This window comes from Mchenga conophoros, linkage group LG14, assembly GCF_057382185.1.
Source record: "Mchenga conophoros isolate Kocher_MC1m ecotype Shallow Benthic linkage group LG14, M_conophoros_male_GT1.1, whole genome shotgun sequence".
In the NCBI taxonomy this organism is placed as follows: domain Eukaryota; kingdom Metazoa; phylum Chordata; class Actinopteri; order Cichliformes; family Cichlidae; genus Mchenga; species Mchenga conophoros.
In genome coordinates this window covers 1,793,216-1,817,424 of record NC_140539.1, presented here as the reverse complement: position 1 = coordinate 1,817,424, position 24,209 = coordinate 1,793,216, and the positions used below count along the sequence as shown (strand labels likewise).

General features: G+C 42.5%; 2 protein-coding genes across 7 annotated transcripts in view; one reads left to right on the top strand and one right to left on the bottom strand.

Moving 5' to 3' along the window:
• The window catches only part of tex12 (testis expressed 12), a 12,707-nt gene extending 10,142 nt beyond the window's left edge, over nucleotides 1-2,565 (top strand). For both annotated transcript variants that reach the window (XM_085244714.1, XM_085244713.1), the window contains exon 5: nucleotides 160-2,565. In XM_085244714.1, the coding sequence (XP_085100840.1) occupies nucleotides 160-304 (145 nt within the window). In that variant the 3' untranslated portion in view covers nucleotides 305-2,565. The remainder of the gene's footprint in view (nucleotides 1-159) is intronic.
• On the bottom strand, nucleotides 427-24,209 carry LOC146559063 (carotenoid-cleaving dioxygenase, mitochondrial-like). Of its 5 annotated transcripts, XR_014888258.1 has the most exons (13): nucleotides 23,992-24,205; nucleotides 23,703-23,901; nucleotides 23,404-23,615; nucleotides 23,213-23,325; nucleotides 22,985-23,087; nucleotides 22,781-22,909; nucleotides 18,948-19,108; nucleotides 4,650-4,817; nucleotides 3,438-3,575; nucleotides 3,016-3,202; nucleotides 1,722-1,819; nucleotides 1,524-1,634; nucleotides 1,349-1,359 (listed from the first exon to the last, which is right to left on the bottom strand). XR_014888258.1 is itself a non-coding variant. In XM_085244711.1 (12 exons), the coding sequence occupies exons 1-12, from the start codon at nucleotides 24,026-24,028 to the stop codon at nucleotides 1,243-1,245; spliced, it is 1,671 nt and encodes a 556-aa protein (XP_085100837.1). In that variant the 5' UTR covers nucleotides 24,029-24,179; the 3' UTR covers nucleotides 427-1,242. The 5 variants fall into 5 exon arrangements, 3 of the variants coding, with proteins under 3 accessions (XP_085100837.1, XP_085100835.1, XP_085100836.1); XM_085244711.1 differs by lacking the exon at nucleotides 1,722-1,819 and having other exon boundaries at nucleotides 427-1,359; nucleotides 3,020-3,202; nucleotides 23,992-24,179; XR_014888257.1 differs by having other exon boundaries at nucleotides 1,722-3,202; nucleotides 23,992-24,193.

Here is a 24,209-nt window from a genome sequence, read left to right as displayed (position 1 = left end):
GAGCTCAGAAGCAAGTAAATTGATCATAAATGACAAATGTCAGGGAAGTGAAGCGTTTCATTCTGTTCCAGTCTAAACCAAAATTATTGCTGGCTTAAAACAACTGATTACTTTTTGTTGTTGCAAAGCTTCATGGTCAGTGTTTGTCCACTGTTGTAGGGAGAGAGCTGCTGCAGACACCTCACAGATGAAGGAGCTGGAGGCCATTTTGGCTGAAGCACGAGACCTGGAAGGTCACCTCAAAGAGAAGAAGAAACAGCTGAAGGAAACACTGGCTCTTATTTCTGATAAACTGGAAGGTTAGTGTGCTGCCTGCTCTGTCACCTGTGTGAGGGAGCACACCTTTGTTTGTGTAGTGCACTTATTCATTTACTAAAGTAGAACCGGATTCTAAGATTTGTTCTCTCCCAGTGTTCTGTGCTGCTGTTATAGTACATTTAAGAAATATGTTATTGTTCTGGGTTTGAGTCAAATGTGTCCTTAGTCCAACATAATGGTGACAATTTGATTATTGAAGGTTTACAATTCAGTTCGTTGTAAAACTCATCTGACCAAATGCATCATTATAAAATATCCATTTCAGAATTTTCTTCACAGCATAAAAGCGAAAAACAAAAACAAAAAAAAGCATAAATGAAATTTAATTTAACCTCATGACTCTTTATAAAAAAACAAACCCTGTACACAAAACTTTGCTAGGTTTATCCTCATTCGAAGCAAAATGCTGCAATAATGCAGTTTTGTTTTCTGCATTTTGATCTTAGGGTGCCCCCAAGCATTTCTTATGAGAATAAATGTTGTTACCAGGTGTTTAAATGCAGCTTTATTTATTGACAGAAGGCTCAGTGACTCGTGAATGTTTCTGAAATTGTACATTTTAAAGTCACAGAGGTTTCTCCAAATGTGTTCTGTGTTAATTTGTGCATTACCTTAACAGTATCATAAAATCAGTTTTACTTTTTTATAGCAATGCATGAAATAGCAGATATTAAAAAAAAAAACCCTCACGACCTTCATTTACAGATAGCTGTGGAAAAACAATAGAAACAAAGGATTTTATTTCAACACAGATTATATCGACACTTAAGGTTTTATTAAGTCTGAAAAAAGGCATGCATGCTTTAACATATCACTATGACATGAAAATAAAGGAATTCTTTAAATGAGGGTCTTTGCTTTTAAGTCAACATGTACACAGTGTAGGTGTGTCCCTGTGAAGTCACATGTACATCCATCAGACGTCTAAGCCGTGGCATTGAATGTCCCGTGGAAGCCATAGGGGATGTTGACAGGTACCACCGCCCTGCCCAGCTCCTCGAATGTCTTGGCATCTAACACCAGAAGGAATGTACTCTTGTCCTGGAGAGAACAGAGACATGGGTAAAGAAATACTTGGTGTACAAGACAGTGTAGAAAACACAACGGCACGATGTCCAAGCTCGTGCTCAGCCATGTTTTACATTTGTATGAGGAAACTGTATCTATAAAGAGTACCCTGTCCAAAATGGCTGAGCCTGACTAACCTCGTCTGGAGTGATGACCACAGACATGATGACACCATCATCCTCCTCTGTAGCATTAGGAGAGGGAACAAAGACCGGCTCAGATGGATACTGACCAGGATGTTCCCACACCTGTGAGGGAACATTTACACACAATATCACATTCATGATGATAAAAGTAATGTAATTCATTATTATCAGGATGTCCAAAAAACTCACTGAAAAGCCTTCAGCTAATCCAAAATGCTGCAGCAAGAGTCCTGACAGGGACTAGAAAGAGAGAGCATATTTCTCCTGTTTTGGCTTCCCTTCATTGGCTTCCTGTTAAATCCAGAATTGAATTCAAAATCCTGCTCCTCACATACAAGGTCTTAAATAATCAGGCCCCATCTTATCTTAATGACCTTGTAGTACCATATCACCCTATTAGAGCGCTCCGCTCTCGCTCTGCAGGCCTACTTGTTGTTCCTAGAGTATTTAAAAGTAGAATGGGAGGGAGAGCCTTCAGTTTTCAGGCCCCTCTTCTGTGGAACCAGCTTCCAGTTTGGATTCGGGAGACAGACACTATCTCTACTTTTAAGATTAGGCTTAAAACTTTCCTTTTTTCTAAAGCATATAGTTAGGGCTGGACCAGGTGACCCTGAATCCTCCCTTTGTTATGCTGCAATAGATGTAGGCTGCCGGGGGATTCCCATGATGCATTGAGTTTTTCCTTTCCAGTCACCTTTCTCACTCACTATGTATTAATAGACCTCTCTGCATTGAATCATATCTGTTATTAACCTCTGTCTCTCTTCCACAGCATGTCTTTATCCTGTCTTCCTTCTCTCACCCCAACCGGTCGCAGCAGATGGCCGCCCCTCCCTGAGCCTGGTTCTGCCGGAGGTTTCTTCCTGTTAAAAGGGAGTTTTTCCTTCCCACTGTCGCCAAAGTGCTTGCTCATAGGGGGTCATATGATTGTTGGGTTTTTCTCTGTATCTATGAAGCGCCTTGAGGCGACTTTTGTTGTGATTTGGCGCTATATAAATAAAATTGAATTGAAAATTGAATTGAAAAAGAAAAATCACAGTAACAATGCTATCTCAATACCTGTGGGACAGTCCTCTCTAACTTTGTTTACTGTTTGTTAACTCCATATTACCCACAATTTTTATGGATTGTCTTCAGTCTTATACTAGTTATATACCAGGGATCCCCTGAGGCCTGGTATATAACTAAGGCCTGTTGTTTTTCAATACAACATTATATAATTTCACAATGACACAAAAAGTTACTACATATACATACAGTAATATACTACACTAGATTTCTATATTACCAAGGCTGACATCAGCATAAAACACTTTAATATAACCCTTTCCCCTTTGGGGTGAGTTGCGCTCTCTGTGAATGAACTAAAATAGAAACAGATATAATTGGTTCTATCTGGAAACTGTTGATTTCAGTTGTGGGGGTTAATTTGTTCCACAGATTGGAAATGCGAGCTCTCTTTTCTTTGCTCCAATAAAACAACGTGCCTTCATGCGTTTTCCGTGGAGATCCATCTTAATCAGCGTGTCCCCTACAAGGTGTCTAAAGCCACAGCCATAGAAGTAGCGGTAGGGATGGGTGTTGAATTTGTGATAGTTGATCTGAGGAAACTCCAGACCTCCGTATTCATGGAGATCCTCCCCATGCAGGTCCTCATGAGTACAGAACACCTGCACAGGTTTAAAAAAACAAAAAAAGCAACACAGGTAATCACTGAGATTCAGGTAGTGAAAGTGCTACATGTTGACATTTTAATAGCAAAGTCCAATTAAGCGTTTATATAGAAGAGACTGTAGACTGTAAAATCCTGTTTTTGCGGGATATTTACAATAAAAAAACTGAAACTATAAGAATGGGAGTAGTAACATGTTGATACATGTATGTTAATCATGCTGTTTGCCCTACCTTGTTCTTGGCAATTCTTACAGAAGTAGCTATGCTGTTCGGCAGGGTAATCAAGTTCTGGTTATAGGGTGTGTCAGGGCCCACATTGAGAGGCAGCACAAATCGCCGGGGGAAGGCTCTACTCAAGGTGTTGTACACCTGACGAGGAAGATCTTGTTAACTTCAACAATAGGGCTGCCACAAACGATTATGTTGATAGTCGACTAGTCACCGATTATTTTTGCGATTAGTCGACTAATCAGATCATCATCCATTGGATGTACAGCATACAGCTTATTGCACCAGCAGCATCTGCTCTTATAACTATCATTAGCTTACAGCTTGAAGTGTTTAAGGTATGTGCTAACTAAAAATAAAGACAAGATGATAGTCTATTAAATTTTAATGAAATTTGCAGATTGTTTCAGTGAAGCTTAATAAACTCAGCCGTCTGCTCCTTGCTATCTAAAATATAACAGGACACCGGAGTATATACTCCAGCATCTCACACTTCTGATAATCAGCTGTCTGCTTGACGTTTATTCAGCTGTGTAAAAACTATAACTTTAATCTCAGCCAAACCGATTTACTCAGCAACAAGAAAAATACTGAAAAAAGCCAAACAACAACATTTTTAAGTTATCTAAGTGACTTATGTTTGTTTAACCTGAGTAGCGAAAGACCGCGGTGGTTTGAAAACGATTTGCCGGGAGTCCGGTGTTCTCACGGCTCTAGTGAGCCTTGCCCCCAGCTAGCTATCGAGCTAGTGGGTAACAGACGTCTCCGAAAACGTCGGAGCGCTTTTGAAAATATGTGGTGTCTTGATAAACTGAGCAGATATTTGAGGTTTACACAGCTACATTCTCGCCTGAAAATATGTTAAACGTTTATTTTGTGACCCAGAAAGAATAATACGAGTAACATTAAAACTAACTAGCTGCCGCCATTATTGGAAACTGAGCAGGGCCGCGATGGGTCGCGCTATGAATTCTGGAACAGTTTCTTCTTCTTTGGGGTTTTACGGCAGCTGGCATCCTTGTACATGCAGTGCTGCCATCTTCTGTTTCAGTCCGTTATTACACTCTTAAATCCTACTAATTCGTGACTAGTCCGACTAATCGTGGCAGCCCTAATCAACAAGCAATCTTTTTTTCAGATAAACCAAAAACAGCATAATCATTTTCCATAAACTGCACAGGAAAGTTAGTAATGAGCTTTACTTAACTAACTTACCTCATCAAGAGCTTCTCCAGACTTACGCATGTTCTGGATGTTGTAGCTTGTGATTGCCTGGCCATCATCTGATGCACACAAATCTATGATCAAGAATCCATCCTCCTCATATGCATTGATCTGATGGAAGGTTGATAGTGGCTTTGCAAGATACTTGAGGGAGCTTACCTGAAACACAAAAACAACAATGGAAATGCACTGTGGCACTGTTTATATTCATTGATTACATAATAGTTCATATTAAAATAATTTTACTTAATATTTAAATTAATCTGAGTTTTTTCACCTTTCTAATGGTTCCAAAACTCGCATAGGAAAAAAAAAAATGTAACAAACCATCTTAAGTTACTAAATGTTCAAATGGAAATCGTCACTTGAAACTTTAGCATTTGCAACATTTATGGAAAGCAGATATCATCTCTAATAGTCATAACGAGAGGTTTCACATCACAGGTCTTCACACAAGTTTCCAACCCACTACACCCATGGTGTCACAGCTCTCACAACCAAAGAAAGCAACGGATACACTTAACCAAAGCTGAACTACTTAACTCTAAACACAGTGAAACACAGGAAAAAACAACATAGCTAACATTTTATCTAACATTCACAAGCGTAGCTACTGTAAAGGTCAATCAGGAACTAATATTACAGGCTAGAGCAGAGCACCAGGTGTCAGGTGGAAATTGGCATTCCTTTTGCAAGTTTCACTCATACTACAATGTAGGGCTGGACAACTATGGCCAAAACTAGTATCACAATTATTATGATCAGTATTCAGATCTCAGTCATTAGTTACGATTATTCATTGATTTTTAATGACAAAAACAATAAAGTTGTGTTTTTACGTCTTCACATTTCTACGAATCTTTGTGTCCAAAGATATCTTTATTTTTAGTATATCTCTTGAAGAAAAATTATGACACTAATCACCTTTACATTGTGCTACATTACTGCAAATTATTCTTTATGAATGAACCTTTATGGAAAAATGTGTTTATTCACTTGGCCTTAGTGCGTCTCCTAAAAGCTAAGTATAAAGTCTTTCACTAAATTCCTCAGCTGTGACATTTTCCCTGCGATATGTTGCAGTTTTTTCACTTCAGAAAAATATATGTAGTAGGTAGGGGGTGACATTTTTTGTCCAGTGTGTTGTTTGGTGTTTTCAGTACGTCTTTGTGAGCTGGATGAATCTGCTTGCATGATTTCGGAAGATTGACACTAGCAACCACTGCATTGTCTTTCTTGGGGTTAATGCATTAATTGCACCATCCCATTGCACTCACACCCATCGCGAAGAAGTGCTTCGAGAGGCTCGTCATGAGGCACATTAAGAGCCGGCTGCTACCCACACTGGACCCACAGCAGTTCCCCTATCGCCCCAACTGGTCAACAGATGACGCCATCGCCACCACCCTACGTCTTGCCCTCACCCACCTGGACAATAAAGACATGTATGTACGAATGCTGTTCATAGATTTCAGTTTAGCATTTAACACACTCATTCCTTAGCAACTGATTGTTAAACTGAGCCTGCTGGGCCAGAACACCTTCCTCCGTGGCTGGATCCTGGACTTTCTGACGGAGAGACCTCAGACAGTCCGGATCGGTAACAGCACTTCTAACACAACCACACTGAGCACTGGAGTCCCTCAGGGCTGTGTGCTCAGCCCACTGCTGTTCACTCTGCTGACTTATGACTGTGCAGCGATGCACAGTTTGAACCACATCATCAAGTTCACTGATGACATGACTATGGTGGGTTTCATGCGCAAGAACGACGAGTCAATGTACAGAGAGGTGGTACAAGAACTAACAGACTGGTGTAGAGTCAACAACTTGTCTCTGAACGTAGACAAAACAAAGGATATGATTGTTGACTTCAGGAGATCACTGTCCACTTAACATCAATGGATCCTCTGTGGAGGTCATCAAGAGCACCAAATTCCTTGGTGTCCACCTGGCAGAGAGCCTCTCTTGGTCCCTCAACACCAGCTCCATAACTAAGAAGGCCCAACAGCCTCTCTACTTCCTCCGGAAGTTGAGAAAAGCCCATCTCCCACCAGCCATTCTCACCACCACCTACAGGAGGACTATTGGGAGCATCCTGAGGAGCTGCATCACTGTCTGGTATGGTAACTGCACCCTATGGATCACAGTACCTTACAACGGATAGTGAGAACAGCTAAGAAGATCATCGAAGCCTCCTCTTCCCTCCATCACAGACACTTGTTGCACCCACCAGCATTGTGGATGACCCCACACAACCCTCTCACACACTCTTCACCTCTGGCAAGAGGTACCGGAGCATTTTGGTAACAGAGCATAACAGAGCATAAAACACAGGAAAAACACAAAGGAGATTTTCCTGGCCTGTGTTTTTATAGCAGATAACCACCTTAAAAAATTTCTGCAGTAGAACGAAAACAGAAGAAAACCATGAATCAACATATAAACATTAGCTGATGCTGCTGAAGTGAAGCAGAGCAAAGTTAGAGGTTTTATTAGAGACACAGCCAAGTGTTTTGCAGTTTTGCATAATTTAAAAAAGTTAAAATTTCTTCAGTATTGAACAGCAGAAATTAGACTTTGTTCTCGGAAGTCAGTTAAATTAAAAACAAAAACAAAGACACAGCGGCCAACAGCGCTGTACATAACGGTAGATTGGTGTGTGGTAAAGCAAGCGAATAATGCAGAAAAGAGGGTTTTTAGATGGGAAACTATTCTCGAAGTACAGAGAGAGACAGAGAGCTCTGCAGGAAGTGATTTTACTGTGGTGGAAGCAAAACAGCAAAAGTCAGAGAGAATTCATGACGATGTTTATGTGAAGCGAAATGTGAGGCTTAGTTTGGATCTTCTTTTGCTACTGGTTCAGTCAAATTTGTTTGGAGAGAGACAAAGCCTACAGCTTCAAGCAGAATCGAGCGCAAAAAAAGATGTAAACACAAAGCGTGGACCTGCCAATGAATCAGAATCTGTGAGCTGTTGGCTTTTTCACCCGAGTGCTCGTACACGGACACGCCGTCAGGGCTGAAAGCCGACAGCTCACTGATTCTGATCCGCGGGTCCACGCTTTGTGTTTACGTCTTTGTGCAGAATCAGTGTACCTGCTCTCATTTACTGTTTAAGCTGTTTGGTGGTTGTCGAAATTTTGTAAGGTTCAACCTGAGATTCTGGCATTTCGGGTAAAATAAATTTATATTTAAAAATCGATTTATGATTTTAATGAATCGATATCACATTATTAACCTCCTAGGACCTGGCGTCCACATATGTGGACATCGCATTTTGGGTTGTCTAGACCAAAATACTGAATTTTGCTCTACAAGGGCCTGATATCCACTTACAAGGACATTATACTGCCACTGTTCCATCAAAATTTAAAACGAATATCCTCATACGTGGCTCTCATTTTTCTTAGGAACAAAAATGGGGTAAAAAAAAAAATCTGGTGATTCTTTGTTTTTACATTCATCGGGCTCCAATATGCCCAATTATCAAAGAGAAATTAAAAATGCATGCCGTGGAAGAGTTTGGGTCTTAGGAGGTTAAAGCTAGAATCAATTAAAATCGGAAAATCGATAATCAAAACCTACCCCTAGTTCCAACATTGGTTTTATGCAGACAGATGGGGCTGTAAGTAATCCAGAAAAGTTGGAACACCTGTGGGAATTATTAGCACCAGCTTTCAAGGCTTGATCAACCTCCATTGCTGCAGATCAGCTTTAAATCAAATGCAGGACCACTCAGACCGCTGCTTTTGAGTCCAGCCAGTCCTCACAGACCCTGCTTTTCCGGCTTCACCACATCCCAGAAGATGCTGTGAAGCAGCCCCAGGTCACTGTCATAAGGTTTCCACCCGCAGACCGGCCAAACTGAGCTAGCAAATCAAGAACTGCACTCAGATGTGTCACTTCCGCCAACCACTCAGCTATCCTAGACAGTTCTCAGCTATACTAGATAGCGTATCCTCACAATATGACTTCATCTGCCACCAGGCTGTCATCATTCGAGGCCTCCCCTGGCTATTAACCACCAGTCTTAAACACAACTGGAAGTGAGCTCTCTGTTCCTTCTGACCTCCACCATATTTGCCATTGCCGCCACCTTTGAAAGTCCGCCCAAGCTTCTCTGGCCAATTGTAAACATACATCCTGCCAACTAGGTCAAAAGATGTGGTTGTCCGCTAACAGCATTCCATTATGTACTGAATCAAAAAAGGTTCTCTCCAAATTTAATTTGTCCCATGATCACTCTTGTTTCTGTTTACCTAAATTTTCCCAGAAATATGAAGATTCATAATGTCTGAGGTCCACGAACCAGCTGCTCCTGGAGATTCTGTTATCCAGGTTTATAACCAGAGGCAATAGAGCCTGTGGTGGCTCCTAATCTTTCAATAACTTACCTTTTCACACTGGAGCTGTCCAGTCTCTCAATCATTTTAAAACACTTTGAAAACCCATTTGTTCTTGCTTGCTTTTAGGTTTAGTTGAACAGAATACTGTGATTTTCATGCAATTAATTCTCTTTTCGTTTGGCCCTCAGCGAAGGCGGTCGCACTTTTTCTCCTCTCCTCTCCCTTATCTTCCCTGTTTAGCTCCTCATGTCCTTGTCTTGTCTCGTGTTTTTTATTACTTTTCCCTGGAACATTCTCTCTCTCAGTCTGTTCTCTAAAACCTAAAAGAATTATGGATTGGATCAACTGGTCCCTAAATGCAATTGACACCCCTTTCTCAACGAGAAGTCTGGGCTTGGGTGAGCCTGAGTGCTGAAGCTATCTACCTATTCGGAACCATGGTAACAGGGTTCTGGCGGATCGGAGCTGGCTTGGCCCTGACTTATCGAAGAATTAAGAAAGCAGAACCGGCTGTTCAAACCCCCACGAGGCTGCCCGCTGGGATTGGAACGATGGGAGAGGCGTGAGTTTCTCAAAATGGGCTCATTGAGTCAGCACGGATAAGATCTTGGAGAGGCTACGGCTGCTGTGAATACTCAGAATAAGATCTCTGACTGCAGACTGGATACATCTCGGAAGGGCTCGCTCGGAATAAGATCTCTGGGCACAAATTGGATGACATCTTGGGGAGGCACACTGCCGTGAGTTCTCAGAAATCGGCTCCTTGAGCACAAGAAATGACAACATCACAGAACGCAATATGGCGAAGCTCACAGCTCTCCAACGGGAGATTGAGAGACCAGTGTTGGACTGTAGAACTGCTTTGAAATTCATGAGCTGTTCGCACTGAAGTAAAAAGCACCATCACTTCATGCATTTTAACGTTTTCTGTTAAACCAGTAGCTACAAAATCCTTCATTTCTCTTTCTAATGAATCCCACCAAAAGTGAGAACTGAGTAAGGAAATCGTTCTACTCAAGCCGGGATAACATGAGAACTTGGACGTGTGACTCCAATGGAGCACCGTGGTGCAGGGGGAGGCAGGGACGAACTGCCTCCTGGGAGGTCTTGCCCCGTGTCGGATGGTGTCTTTGATTCCCCAGGCCACCAACCTTACAGGAACCAAGCTGGATACTGGCACGCTCTGGGGAATTGATGCTGGTGGCAAACTGGTGAGAGAGAGAGCATTAGGCTTGATGTTCCTTGGCCCTGGGTGGTAGGAGATGGAGAAGGTAAAGCATGCAAAGAATAAATCTCAGCAGGCCTGCTGGACGTTTAACCTTTTTATCTGTTCTGAGATATCTTAAATTCTTATGATAAGCCCAGTTCATGAATAGTGCTCTGCCCCCTCTAGCAAGTGTCGCTATTCCTCCAAGGCTAACTTAACAGCCAGAGATTCCCGGTCATCAACATCAGTTTCTCTCAGCAGGACAGAGTCTGTGAGAAAAGAATGCACAAGGCTGGAGCTTGCCCTGGGGACCTGAACGCTGCTAAAGCACGACTGTCACACCACTCCCTGATAACAACTGTGTTGAGTCTGTTCCTTCCCATTCCATGCAAGGCCACCTGGGTTGGCTGGTAGACTGTTTACTTAGCCTAGCAGGGCGAAGGACACTGTCTCAGCTGAACTATGAACACGCACACACATACACTTACACTGATAAGCACACACTCATCCCCCTCTCTTTCCAAACGCCTTCGATGCTTGTTTCCTGCGGGGGAACACGGTGGGTCTATGTGCCGCGCTGGAATGGTAGCGCTGTGCAGGGCGACTGCTGTGTTCGCTTCGGATTACTCCTCACCCCCCACCCGATCCTATGGCTTGTCATGTCTTTCACAAAGTTGTGCTGTGGACATATATGTGCTTTTTTTGTGCAGAGGAGTTTTTTTTGTTTCCTGTTCTCATGCTGTCCTACCATGGAAGCACAGCATGAGTAGAGGTCTCTTTTTTTCCTCTTGTAGTTTCCCACTGTAGTGTACATTTCAGTGTTTTTCTGTAACGCTACCGATCTCTGACCTGTATCCCCATGTAATGTCTGTGTTGTGTGTGTGCGTAAGCTCGGGGGGGTGTCCCATTTCACTGGAGGGCAACCTGCATGTGGCGAATAAAGCTTTGATTGATTAATAAAACAAGTAAATAAAACTTTAGATTTTTTGTTTATATTTATTGTTAATTTAGCAAGTGTTTTTATACAGTGTATATTTTATATAACTTGCACAGCACTTTGGTCAATAGAGGTTGTTTCAAAATGTGGTATATAAATAAACTTTGACTTGAATTGATGTTCATGTTTCCCATATCAAACCTGTCCACACCCGTCCATTGGGAACCAGTATCATCGCCGTAAATTTGTAAAACTTTAGTTGTAATATTTTCACTGTAAATTAATTCACTGTTATATTTTAAGAGTTTCGGTCTTTTAGGTTTTAGTTTCCACTTAAATTCTGCTGTTGGGGCTCTGTGACACCATATGGGCACTGGAGTTAGAGATTTGTTTGCACTGACTAACAAGTGCCCGAATACATATGGAGCATTTCTTAAATAAATAATATAGCCTAGAATAACGTATTCAGAAAAACTTTAGGCTTCTGTTTGGTGGGGGAAATTATATTTCTTTGGTGTTACTCACCACTTAAAAGCACTTGAGTGTCTTTATGAATTACACCCATGCAATTTATAGGTGCAGCTTAATGTTGTTTGAAAAAAATTTTTATTTTTTATTTTTTTTTTTGACATTTTTTAAACTTTTATTTAACTTTTTTTCCCCAACAAATATAAGACTGGTTCACATCCAAAATAATAACACTACACAGCACTAGAATATTACAACATTATGTCCATAACTGTTGTCCTCTAGGATCCAGTTTATAGGTTACTCCCAGTGCTTCCAGTGGTCTCTTCCATTTGTCCACAAAAATTCGGGAGCTCCCATCAATATAATGTCCCAGCCTGATCAGAGTCATAACTTCAATGATGAGCGACTTCCATAGAGAAATTGAGGGAGGCTCAGCCCCCACCCATCTCAACATAATGCTTTTCCTGGCCAACATTAACAGTGACTGAATTACATGCTCATGTTGTACCAGTGAGACAGGAATATATCCCAATATACACATTAATGGGTTTTCTGTCACCCGATGACCAATGGCTGTACTAATATTGGCGCAGACCTCTTTCCAAAATGACTGAATAATAGCACATTCCCACAAGCAGTGGAATCTAGTGCCCACTCTGACCTTACACTTGAGACAGTTTGGAGATATTCCCATATTATACTTACTATAAATATATGGAGAAATATACACATTGTGCAAAATTTTGTACTGCAGTTCTTTAAATCGGTTACAAACAGAGATTTTGGATGGAAGGAGCAAGATTTTGTCCCATGCCTGTATATCTATTTGACATTTAAGCAGCGTCCCCCAAGATTTTCTCAACCATGCCAGTTTATCCACGATTAGGGCATAAATCTCGGAATAAAACTTTGATACAAAATGTTTATGCTCCCTATTATCCAGAAAAAATTTCTCCAACCGAAAAGAGGCAGTTGAGATTCGTAATGTTTTAGCATTTTTTTAACACATAATTTCTCAATTGCAAATACTTATAAAACTCAGTCTTTGACATAGAATACTGGGACTTCAAGGATTCAAATGATTTAAACTCACCATGTTTAAAGAGGTCATAAAACCTCTTTACACCTACTTTATGCCATCCCACAAAGCTTGACCCTATGTTTTGTGGCAGAAGGTCTGGATTATTTATAAACGTTGACAAGATATTAAACGGAAGACTACTGTTAAAAATTTTTCTCCGTTTTCCCCACGTCCACATAGCATTATATATCAGTGGGTTATGCTTTATTACGTGAGGCAAGTCATTTAGACGTTTCCCTAAGAAGTTAACAGGTGAGGATGGTTTACATAATACTTCCTCAATATTTAGCCATGGCAGATCAGAATGTTCATGTATCCAGGAAGAAAGAATCCTCGCTTGTATTGAGAGGACATAATTTTCTATGTTTGGCACTCCCCACCCGCCCAGATCTTTCAGTAACTGTAGTGTCTCCAATTTAATTTTGGGTTTTCTTCCTGCCCAAATGAAATCCACCATAGCCTTGTTAATTACTTTAATATCTTCTGATTTCAAGATTGCAAACAACATGCCTGTGGGATATAATATTTTCGGTAGGATTACCATTTTAATGAGATTTATTCTTCCCAAAAATGATATCGGAAGTGATCTCCATCTTGTCAGCATCTCCCGAAGATCTTGAACCATTCCATTAATATTTTCTCTATATAAGTGTCCAACATTTGGTGTAACTTTAACTCCCAAATATACAAAACCTGATGGTGCCCAATGAAAGGGTTTAACATATAAAGGTTCATTATCCCCTCCACTACACAAAGTCATTATAACAGATTTATCAAAATTTACTTTGTATCCAGATATAAGACCAAAATCCTTGATGCACCTAATAAGAACGGGTAAAGAGTTAACCGGGTCAGTCAGTGTCAGAAGAATATCGTCTGCATAAAGCAGAATTTTATGTTGTCTATCCCCAATTTTAACTCCAAGAACACTTGGATTTTGTCTAATGGCCATGGCCAAGGGCTCGATGGCCAAAGCAAATAATAGTGGTGACAATGGGCTACCTTGTGCTGTACCTCTGCTCAGTGAAAATGGGGAAGATAACAAGCCGTTAGTTAACACAGATGCTATTGGCGATTTGTATATAATTTTGATCCACCCCAGAAAGTTTTTTCCAAACCCAAATCTTCTCATTATTTCAAACATATATTCCCATTCAATTCTATCGAATGCCTTTTCGGCATCCATAGAAACAACAACCCCAGGGATCTGATGAAAATTTAAAAAATGAATAATATTAAATAGGCATCGAGTATTATTATAAGAATTCCTCCCCTTAATAAAACCTGTCTGATCAGCATGCACGATAGAGCACATTACTTTTTCTAGCCTAAGAGCCAGTATCTTTGAAAGTATCTTATTATCAGCACCAAGAAGGCTAATAGGCCTGTAAGATGAGCATGACTCTGGATTTTTATCTTTTTTAGCTATCAATGTTATATTAGCCTGGTACATAGATTCTGGGAGTTTCGATTCTTCAAATGCTTTATTAAAAACCCTTAATAATAAACTATTTAACTTCATTTTCATTACCTTAAAAAATTCTACTGGGAAACCATCTGCCCCAGGACATTTCCCTGACTGGAGTGCAGATATAGCTTTATCCACCTCTATCATTGTTATGGGTGACTCCAGCAGGCTTACCTGATCTTCAGAAAGCTGAGGGAATACTAAGTCGTTTAGGAAGAAGCCTGAGTTAAGCCTTGTTATGTCCATCTCAGATTGATATAGGTTTGTATAGAATTCTCTGAAGCACTCATTAATCTGACGGTTTCCTACTTGTCTTTCACCATTCACATCCACAATAGCTGTGATAAAGGAACTTGATGGAGTATTCCTTGCAAGACGAGCCAGAAAGCAGTTAGGCTTACTAGCTGATTCAAAAAGCCGTTGTCTGGCAAGAAGGACGTCTCTTTCAGCCTTTCGCATTATCAAATTACGCAAAGATGTCCTGGCAATATTAAGCTCACTTAATGTTTCAGCTGATTTTGTTACATAGTATTGTTTCTCCAGCTTTTTGATATTATTCTCGATCTCTAACTGCCTTATTAATCGTTGCTTCCTTTTATGACTTGTGTATGAAATAATCATCCCTCTCATGTAAGCCTTATAGCTATCCCATAAAGTTCTCGTGTCTATCTCCTCTTTATCATTTATTTCTAAGAATACTGTTGTTTGCTCTGTTATGAAATGTATAAATTTCTCATCCAAAAGAGACAGTGTGCTCATCTTCCAAGACCTAGAGCGCTCAATATGTCTCATGGGTTGAATGGTTAAGACAACAGGAGCATGGTCAGAGAGACCTATATGACCAATATTTACCTGCTGAACTAACTGACTGATACACTTGGACATAAAAATATAATCTATACGAGATGCTGACAAGTGAGGGTTAGAATGGAAAGTGTACTCCTTAGATAGTGGATTATAGTGTCGCCAGACATCTATAAGGTCAAGCTCATTTATAATTTGCCAAAGGGCTTTGGAATTTTTGGTCAAGATAGATTGTGGGGGAAATGTATCCATTTTAGGGCATAAAACACAGTTAAAGTCACCCGCTAATATTATATTAGCACAGTCCATGTCCACTAATTGACTAAATAATACCGTATAAAATTCGCCATCCTGTGCATTCGGCGCATATATATTACCTAGGAGAACAGTTTCCCCATGCAACATCCCTTTAACCAATATATATCTTCCTTCATTGTCCTTGTGAGTGGCTATAACGTTGAAGGGAAGATTTTTGTGTATAAGGGTAATAACCCCCCTTTTATTTGTGGAGTAGGATGAGAAAAAAATTTGACCAACCCATTCTCTACAGTATTTTCTGTGTTCATCATCTGTCAAATGGGTTTCTTGCAAAAAAGCAATGTGAGTCAAATCTTTCTTCAGAGAATTTAAAATGGACTTTTTTTTCACCACATTGTTGGACCCTTTAACATTCCAAGTACTTATCTTAACTGACATATAGGAAAAGTAATGTATATATTGTGCTGTTTACATATTTAACCAAATCTACATTTAACCAGTCTGAGCCTATTAACCAAAATAATTGAGCATAAAACAAGAACACTGGTTCCCAGCAAAACCTGAACACAAAGCCTGGAAGCCTCAACCCTCCCCAACACAAATAACACAAAATAACAAAAAATAAATTACACATCTAGATGTACCCTACTCTAAAGTACAGCTGTGGGGGGCCACAAACGCGTAACATCCCTGCACTGGAGTCTATGTCAAAAATCAAAGTCTCTATACCTTAGCTCATTATCAATACTATAATGCTGTAAGCCTCGAATTTGTAACTTACGTTACAATGACGCTGTCGTGCACCAACAGTTTATTTAGGTCTTGGCAATTTGCTCACATAGTCCTTGACGTCCTGGGTGGTCGCGAGGGAGATGCTGGTGCCATCGGGGTTAAATATTTTAATGATGGCTGGATAAAGGAAGGAATATTTGATCCCCGCCTCTCGGAGAGCTTTACGCGCATTCGCCGACTCCTTTCTCTTTCGAGCCACCTCGGCGGAGAAATCCTGATAGAAGGATACTTTTCCTGCCTCTGTGTTTACGGTACCTTTAGCCCTGGCAGCCTGGAGAATCCTCTGTGTATCGGTGTAGTAATGAAGCCGGACCAGTACTGCACGCGGTCCCTCCGTGCCGGTAAGCCTCATAGGTGGTCCAGTGCGATGGGCTCTGTCGACTGTAATGGCACCCTGTTGAAGGCCCAGGACTTCTGGTATCCATTTTTTTAAAAACTCCACTGGTGCTCTACCCTCCGCGCCTTCCTTTAACCCGACAATCCTCACGTTCTGCCGCCGGCTCTGATTCTCAAAGCTTTCCAGACGCTCCATGGCCTTCTTAAGCTGGGTCTCGAGAGCGGCAATACGTGGCTCATTTGTAGCCGTGACATCTTCCAAGTCCGAGACCCGCTGCTCCACTGTTTCCATTCTTTCTATCAGATTGTCAAATTTCTCAGTGAGCTCGTTTATTGGCTTTATGACTTCGGATATCTTGATATCCATATACTTAGATATGTTAGAAGTCACCTTGTCCACAATCACGTCATCCCGCAGTGTACTTAGTGCATCCTCAGCGTCGCACATGGTCTTCTTTTCGGGGCAATTGCTAGCTACCAGGTCACTGCTAGCTTTTGCTTTGACTCCACGTTTGCTCATTTCTCTCTTTTTGCTTGATCCAGGGTGTGCGAAAAACTCGTCTAGAGACATTATATAGATATTTGAGGCAACTTGTTGGCAAAAATGAGCTAAAATACCAATATTTTACAGCTGTCCAGTGCAGAGCTCAAAAACTCACGTCTGCTCAGCTCGATGCATCACGTGACCCCCGCCTTGTTTGAAAATTTTATACTCCATCTTCTTGCTAAATATGGAATCTATATTGGTATTTATTCAATTTGAGCACTCAAAATACTTTTTATGTACAGTGGGGCAAAAAAGTATTTAGTCAGCCACCAATTGTGCAAGTTCCCCCACTTAAAATGATGACAGAGGTCAGTAATTTGCACCAGAGGTACACTTCAACTGTGAGAGACAGAATGTGAAAAAAAAATCCATGAATCCACATGGTAGGATTTGTAAAGAATTTATTTGTAAATTAGGGTGGAAAATAAGTATTTGGTCACCTCAAACAAGGAAAATCTCTGGCTCTCACAGACCTGTAACGTCTTCTGTAAGAAGCTTTTCTGTCCCCCACTCGTTACCTGTATGAATGGCACCTGTTTGAACTCATCATCTGTATAAAAGACACCTGTCCACAGCCTCAAACAGTCAGACTCCAAACTCCGCCATGGCCAAGACCAAAGAGCTTTCGAAGGACACCAGGAAAAGTATTGTAGACCTGCACCAGACTGGGAAGAGTGAATCTACAATAGGCAAGCAGCTTGGTGTGAAAAAATCAACTGTGGGAGCAATCATCAGAAAATGGAAGACATACAAGACCACTGATAATCTCCCTCGATCTGGGGCTCCACGCAAGATCTCATCCCGTGGGGTCAAAATGATCATGAGAACGGTGAGCAAAGATCCCAGAACCACACGGGGGGACCTGGTGAATGACCTGCAGAGAGCTGGGACCAAAGTAACAAAGGTCACCATCAGTAACACACTACAACGGCAGGGAATCAAATCCCGCAGTGCCAGACGTGTTCCGCTGCTGAAGCCAGTGCATGTCCAGGCCCGTCTGAAGTTTGCCAGAGAGCACATGGATGATACAGCAGAGGATTGGGAGAATGTCATGTGGTCAGATGAAACCAAAGTAGAACTTTTTGGTATAAACTCAACTCGTCGTGTTTGGAGGAAGAAGAATACTGAGTTGCATCCCAAGAACACCATACCTACTGTGAAGCATGGGGGTGGAAACATCATGCTATGGGGCTGTTTTTCTGCCAAGGGGACAGGACGACCGATCCGTGTTAAGGACAGAATGAATGGGGCCATGTATCGTGAGATTTTGAGCCAAAACCTCCTTCCATCAGTGAGAACTTTGAAGATGAAACGAGGCTGGGTCTTCCAACATGACAATGATCCAAAACACACCGCCCGGGCAACAAAGGAGTGGCTCCGTAAGAAGCATTTGAAAGTCCTGGAGTGGCCTAGCCAGTCTCCAGACCTCAACCCCATAGAAAATCTGTGGCGGGAGTTGAAAGTCCGTGTTGCTCGGCGACAGCCCCAAAACATCACTGCTCTCGAGAAGATCTGCATGGAGGAATGGGCCAAAATACCAGCTACTGTGTGTGCAAACCTGGTAAAGACCTATAGTAAACGTTTGACCTCTGTTATTGCCAACAAAGGTTATGTTACAAAGTATTGAGTTGTATTTTTGTTATTGACCAAATACTTATTTTCCACCCTGATTTACGAATAAATTCTTTACGAATCCTACCATGTGGATTCATGGATTTTTTTTTTTTTCACATTCTGTCTCTCACAGTTGAAGTGTACCTCTGGTGCAAATTACTGACCTCTGTCATCATTTTAGGTGGGGGAACTTGCACAATCGGTGGCTGACTAAATACTTTTTTGCCCCACTGTACGTTCACACAGAGCTGTAGTCTATTGACCAAGTGCTTTGTGGAACATTTAAGCCATACTCTGAGTGGGGCAAATTCAAGGGCAACTTCTGATCAGTGCATGGGATTATGATGTATGTGAATACATGGGTTTACAGAGTTGGTTACAGAATGGCAAAAAGCAGTAAAGAAACTCTGTTAGAGTTAGTCCTACCTTCCCAGTGTGTTTGTGGATCAGATGGAAGATTGTGTTGAGTTTGGGGTCCCAGAATAAGCCATCACTGATACTTTTTCTTCGTAGCTTGCCTGTCATAATCTTCAGCAGGTCCAGCTTGATGGGCTGTTCAATGAACACCACGTAGTTCTCAGACATTGCTATAACGAAATGAGAAGTTTCTATTTATGATTCTTTGCAGCGGGACTCAGCTCCAGTAAGACTATAGGACTATAAGAAAACCAATGATTTAAATCATTTTCATTCCATGCATCAACTCAGAGTACCACTCCATTGTGATACCTGTGCTTTTTTTATTCCCAAATTCAAGATGGCGCCGGTGAGGTCGGCTGCCGTCACGACTGCTCCGACCACTTTTTCTTTGTCTTTGTTTTTTAAGTTAGTTTTCAGCGTTTCTAAATCGGCAAAATCATCACCATTGGGTACATTAGGTATGACAGTGACACTCTTGTTTCTATTGGTATACAATGTACTCACAATTCGAAGTTTTTAACTCCGGATCCGAGCTGGCCGAGTGAGATCTCGAGGGAGAACAAAGGGAAGCGGCGGCGGCCTAGAGGGAAGCGAGCCGGCGTCAGGAACAGGCTGAGAGCTCGTGCACACCGCACACCTCTGCCTAGCATCCTGCTCGCCAACGTCCAGTCACTGGAGAACAAGCTTGACGACCTCAGGGCCAGGATAAAGTTCCAGAGAGACATTCGGGACTGCAATCTCCTCTGCTTCACCGAGACATGGCTGAACCCAGCGGTGCCGGACCACACCATCCAGCCGGCCGAGTTCTTCTCGGTTCACCGCATGGACAGGACACGGGACTCGGGGAAGTCAAGGGGAGGCGGCGTGTGTTTAATGGTGAACAACAACTGGTGCAACAGTGCGAACGTTGTTCCTCTCACACGCTCCTGCACACCAAATCTGGAACTACTGTCCATCATGTGTCGTCCTTTTTATCTACCTCGGGAATTTACATCGGTCATTGTAAGTGCCGTTTATATTCCACCACAAGCGGACACGGTCACCGCCTTATGCGAGCTGCATGAGGCACTCACACAGCACCAGACACAACACCGGGACGCTGCGCTTATTGTGACGGGGGACTTTAATAGCGCCAACCTCAAACGCGCAGCGCCGAACTTTTATCAACACATCACCTGCCCCACCAGGGGTGAAAGGACACTGGACCACTGCTACACTACGGTCAAGGACGGCTACAAGGCACAATCCCGCCCTCCGTTTGGCAAATCTGATCACGCCGCCATCTTCCTCATGCCAAAATACAAACAAAGGCTGAAACAGGAAGTTCCGGTTCAGAGGAAGGTCGCGCGCTGGACGGATCAATCGGTGGCCGCGTTACAGGACGCACTCGATGACGCAGACTGGGGCATGTTCAGAAACAGCTCCGACGATGACGTCAACGTGTTTACGGAAGCGGTTGTGGGATTCATCGGGAAACTAGCGGATGATACCGTGGAGACAAAGACTATCACAACGTTTCCCAACCAGAAGCCGTGGGTGGATAAAACCATCCGCGACGCTCTGAGATCCCGCACCGCTGCCTACAACACGGGACTCATGACGGGGGACATGGACCCGTACAAAGCCGCGTCATATAACGTGCGGAGGGCGGTGAAAGAGGCGAAGCAGCGCTACGGGAGGAAACTAGAGTCACAACTCCAACAGAGTGACTCTAGGAGCCTGTGGCGGGGACTAAGGACAATAACGGACTATAAAACACCAACAACCGGTATGACGAACGCGGCCGTGACTTTGGCAGACGAGCTGAACACTTTCTATGCTCGCTTCGAGGCTGCAACTAAGGTCTCCAACAATGCTAGTGTTAGCGGCGCTAACGGCTGCAGACAGGAAGATACTGCCAGCACCGGAAACGTGCTCGTCATCTCCGAGCATGAAGTAAGGAGAGCCTTCAAAAGAGTGAACACCAGGAAAGCAGCAGGACCAGACGGCATCCCAGGTCGTATCCTAAGAGACTGCGCATACCAGCTAGCTCCTGTGTTCACTGAGATATTCAACATCTCTTTATCTCAGTCGGTGATCCCCACATGCTTCAAAGAGTCCATCATTGTTCCTGTCCCGAAGAAACCCCACCCTGCTTCTCTCAATGACTATCGCCCTGTAGCCCTCACCTCAGTAGTGATGAAGTGCTTTGAACGCCTGGTCAGAGACTTCATCATTTCTTCACTACCAGACACACTGGACCCACTACAGTTCGCTTACCGTCCAAATCGTTCCACAGACGATGCCATCTCTCATCTCCTCCACACATCACTCACTCACTTGGACACTAGAAGGGGGAATTATGTTAAAATGCTCTTCATAGACTACAGCTCTGCATTTAATACCATAATTCCCTCCACACTCACCACCAAGCTGGAGCATCTGGGACTCAGCTCATCTATGTGTCAGTGGATCTCCAACTTCCTAACTGGCAGACCACAGGCAGTAAGGATGGGCGGACATGTCTCAGCCTCCACCACTCTCAGCACTGGAGCCCCCCAGGGGTGTGTTCTGAGCCCCCTGCTGTACTCTTTGTACACATATGACTGTGTGGCCACTACCAGCTCCACCACCATCATCAAGTTTGCTGACGACACCGTCGTGGTGGGCCTGATCTCTGATAACAACGAGACGGCCTACGTGAAGGAGATTAGGAATCTGGAGAACTGGTGCCAGAGGAACAACCTCCTTCTAAACGTCAGTAAGACAAAGGAGCTGATAGTGGACTTCAGCACTAAGCAGGAGAGGAACTACCAGACCCCCGTCATCAACGAGTGCCCAGTGGAGAGAGTGGACAGCTTCAAATACCTCGGAGTTCACATCACGCAGGACCTGTCATGGTCCTGTCACATCAACACCGTGGTGAAAAAGGCCCGACAGCGTCTCTACCACCTCAGACGCTTGAGAGACTTCCAACTGCCCTCCAAGGTGCTCAGGAACTTTTACTCGTGCACCATAGAGAGCATCCTGGCGGGAAACATCTTAACCTGGTTCGGGAACAGCACCATGCAGGACAGACGAGCTCTACAGAGGGTTGTGCGGTCAGCTGAGCGCACCATCCGCTCCGAGCTCCCTGACCTGCACTCAATCTACAGCAGGCGGTGCTGGACCAAGGCCAGGAAGATCGTGAAGGACCTCAGCCATCCCAACAACAGACTGTTCTCTCTGTTGAGGTCAGGAAAGCGATTCCGCTCCCTGAAGACCAACACAGAGAGACTGAGGAGGAGCTTCTTCCCGCAGGCGATACGGTCTCTCAATCACACCACCACACAGTACTGACCCACACATATGGTTCTTACACACACACACTGGACTTTCTGGACATTGTTTTTGCACAACACTGGTCACTATATTCTTCATTTCCAGTTAATACTTGTACAGCTGCTGTTATTGTGTATATATTTATTTATATTTAGATTTCTTCATACATTCTTATATAGTTCTATATTGTGTATTTTGTTGTACAGTTATTTTATTTTCAACTTTAATTTATATATTTTATCTTATTCTTCCCAGTTAAATTTACCCTTCATTCTAATTTGTGTTGTACAGTTATTTCATTTTTAACCTTAATTTATATTTTATTCCTTCCTAGTTAAATTTACCCTTTTTAATTTTTCATATTTATTTCCTATCTTATTCATAGCCTTTCCTTTTTTGTTTTCTTTAGGTCACGAGCAGTTGTCCAAGCATTTCACTACATATCGTACTGTGTATGACTGTGTACGTGACAAATAAAATTTGAATTTGAATTTGAATTTGAGATGTGCATGCTTTACTGCATGAGACTTTTTGCTCACCAAAGCTGTGATAGTATGAAGGTTTGGTCTTGTCCACTGAAGGAATCGAGCACAGCACTGTGGCTCCCTCCAGGGTTTCATCTTCTGTTTTCTTGGTTGGTGGCACTTGGATAATGTTGTAGTATGATCCTGTCATGCCAGATACTGTTAGATCTTTGATCCGTAACCTGTAGTGTGGAAATGGATCTGATGTTTCTTAAATACCTTTCGAGGTGTAGGAATTTCCCATGTTGTATGTCGTACCATCAGGCTCAGTATGAGGGTGTGCTGTGGCTCCATTCACAGCAATGAATTTGCTCCAGTCCACCTAATAGAAACAAATGCAGTGGCACAAAAGGTTTGCAGTTTTTATTGCTTCTATACCTACTTTTACAGTTTGATACATGTGCCACTAAAACTTCAGCTGCACGTATATCATTACACTCATGGTACCTTTTCAGTCTCCAGTGTGTCAGGGTCCACCTTGTGCATGATGTTGGTTTCTGTACTGACATAATAGTCACCTTTGTAGGTCACAAAACTCATGTTGGCATTGTCTGTGGGCTCTAGAGGGAAAGAAAGCTTTGAATTACTTATTCTATAGCAAGTGCATCAACAGGCTGCTTTGTCTTCAAGATACTCACTGTGTGATTCAAATCTTGACAGGAAGCGCTGGAAGACATTTTTACAGGGGTCCGGCATGGTTACAGTCCCAAACTCAGATATAGCAATGCGATTGTGCTCCTTGTTGGTCTGGTAGCTGTCGCTGGATAGGAAGCGGCTTTTGTAAGTCACTTGCCCATTTGATATTTTGAACTGGTGCATGAGAGCCATGCCATCAACCCAGTGGTTAAATCTGGAGAGAAATAGATGCAATGCAGAGGGGAGTGAGCTTCATGATGTCTGAAGCGAATGGATAAACACACAAAGACGCAGCACTCACTTGTGGTTTCCGATCTCAAACTTTCCGGGCCCATTTCTCAGGAAGTTTCCTTTGATCCATTCTGGGATTGTACCAACGATCTGGGTGCTGATGGGCCTGGGGGTGTCCTCCACTGAGCTCACAATCTTCTCGATAGAAGGCAGACCGCGTACATTTGTGTAATGATTGATGTTCTTCACAGACTTAGATTTTTTGAGTGCTGTTGGAAAAAAACATAATCAGAAAGGACATTGTTATAATTTAAGTAAAATAATGTTAGTGTGTGCAGCTAGTAGCATTTAATGTTTACCTGAAGTATTCTTTTTCTGATGTTTGACAGTATCCATGGCTGTGGTTAAGCCTTCTGTAGCTTAGTCTCTCTTCTGAGATGCTGCTGGTTCGTACGCTGACTCCTGATTTTATACTGTCCTTCTGACACGTACCATAGAAACAGCAAAAAAGGATGCAGTCAGACATTTCATGCTTGTTTAACTCTGTGCAAAACAGAAGCAAATGGCAATCAAAAAT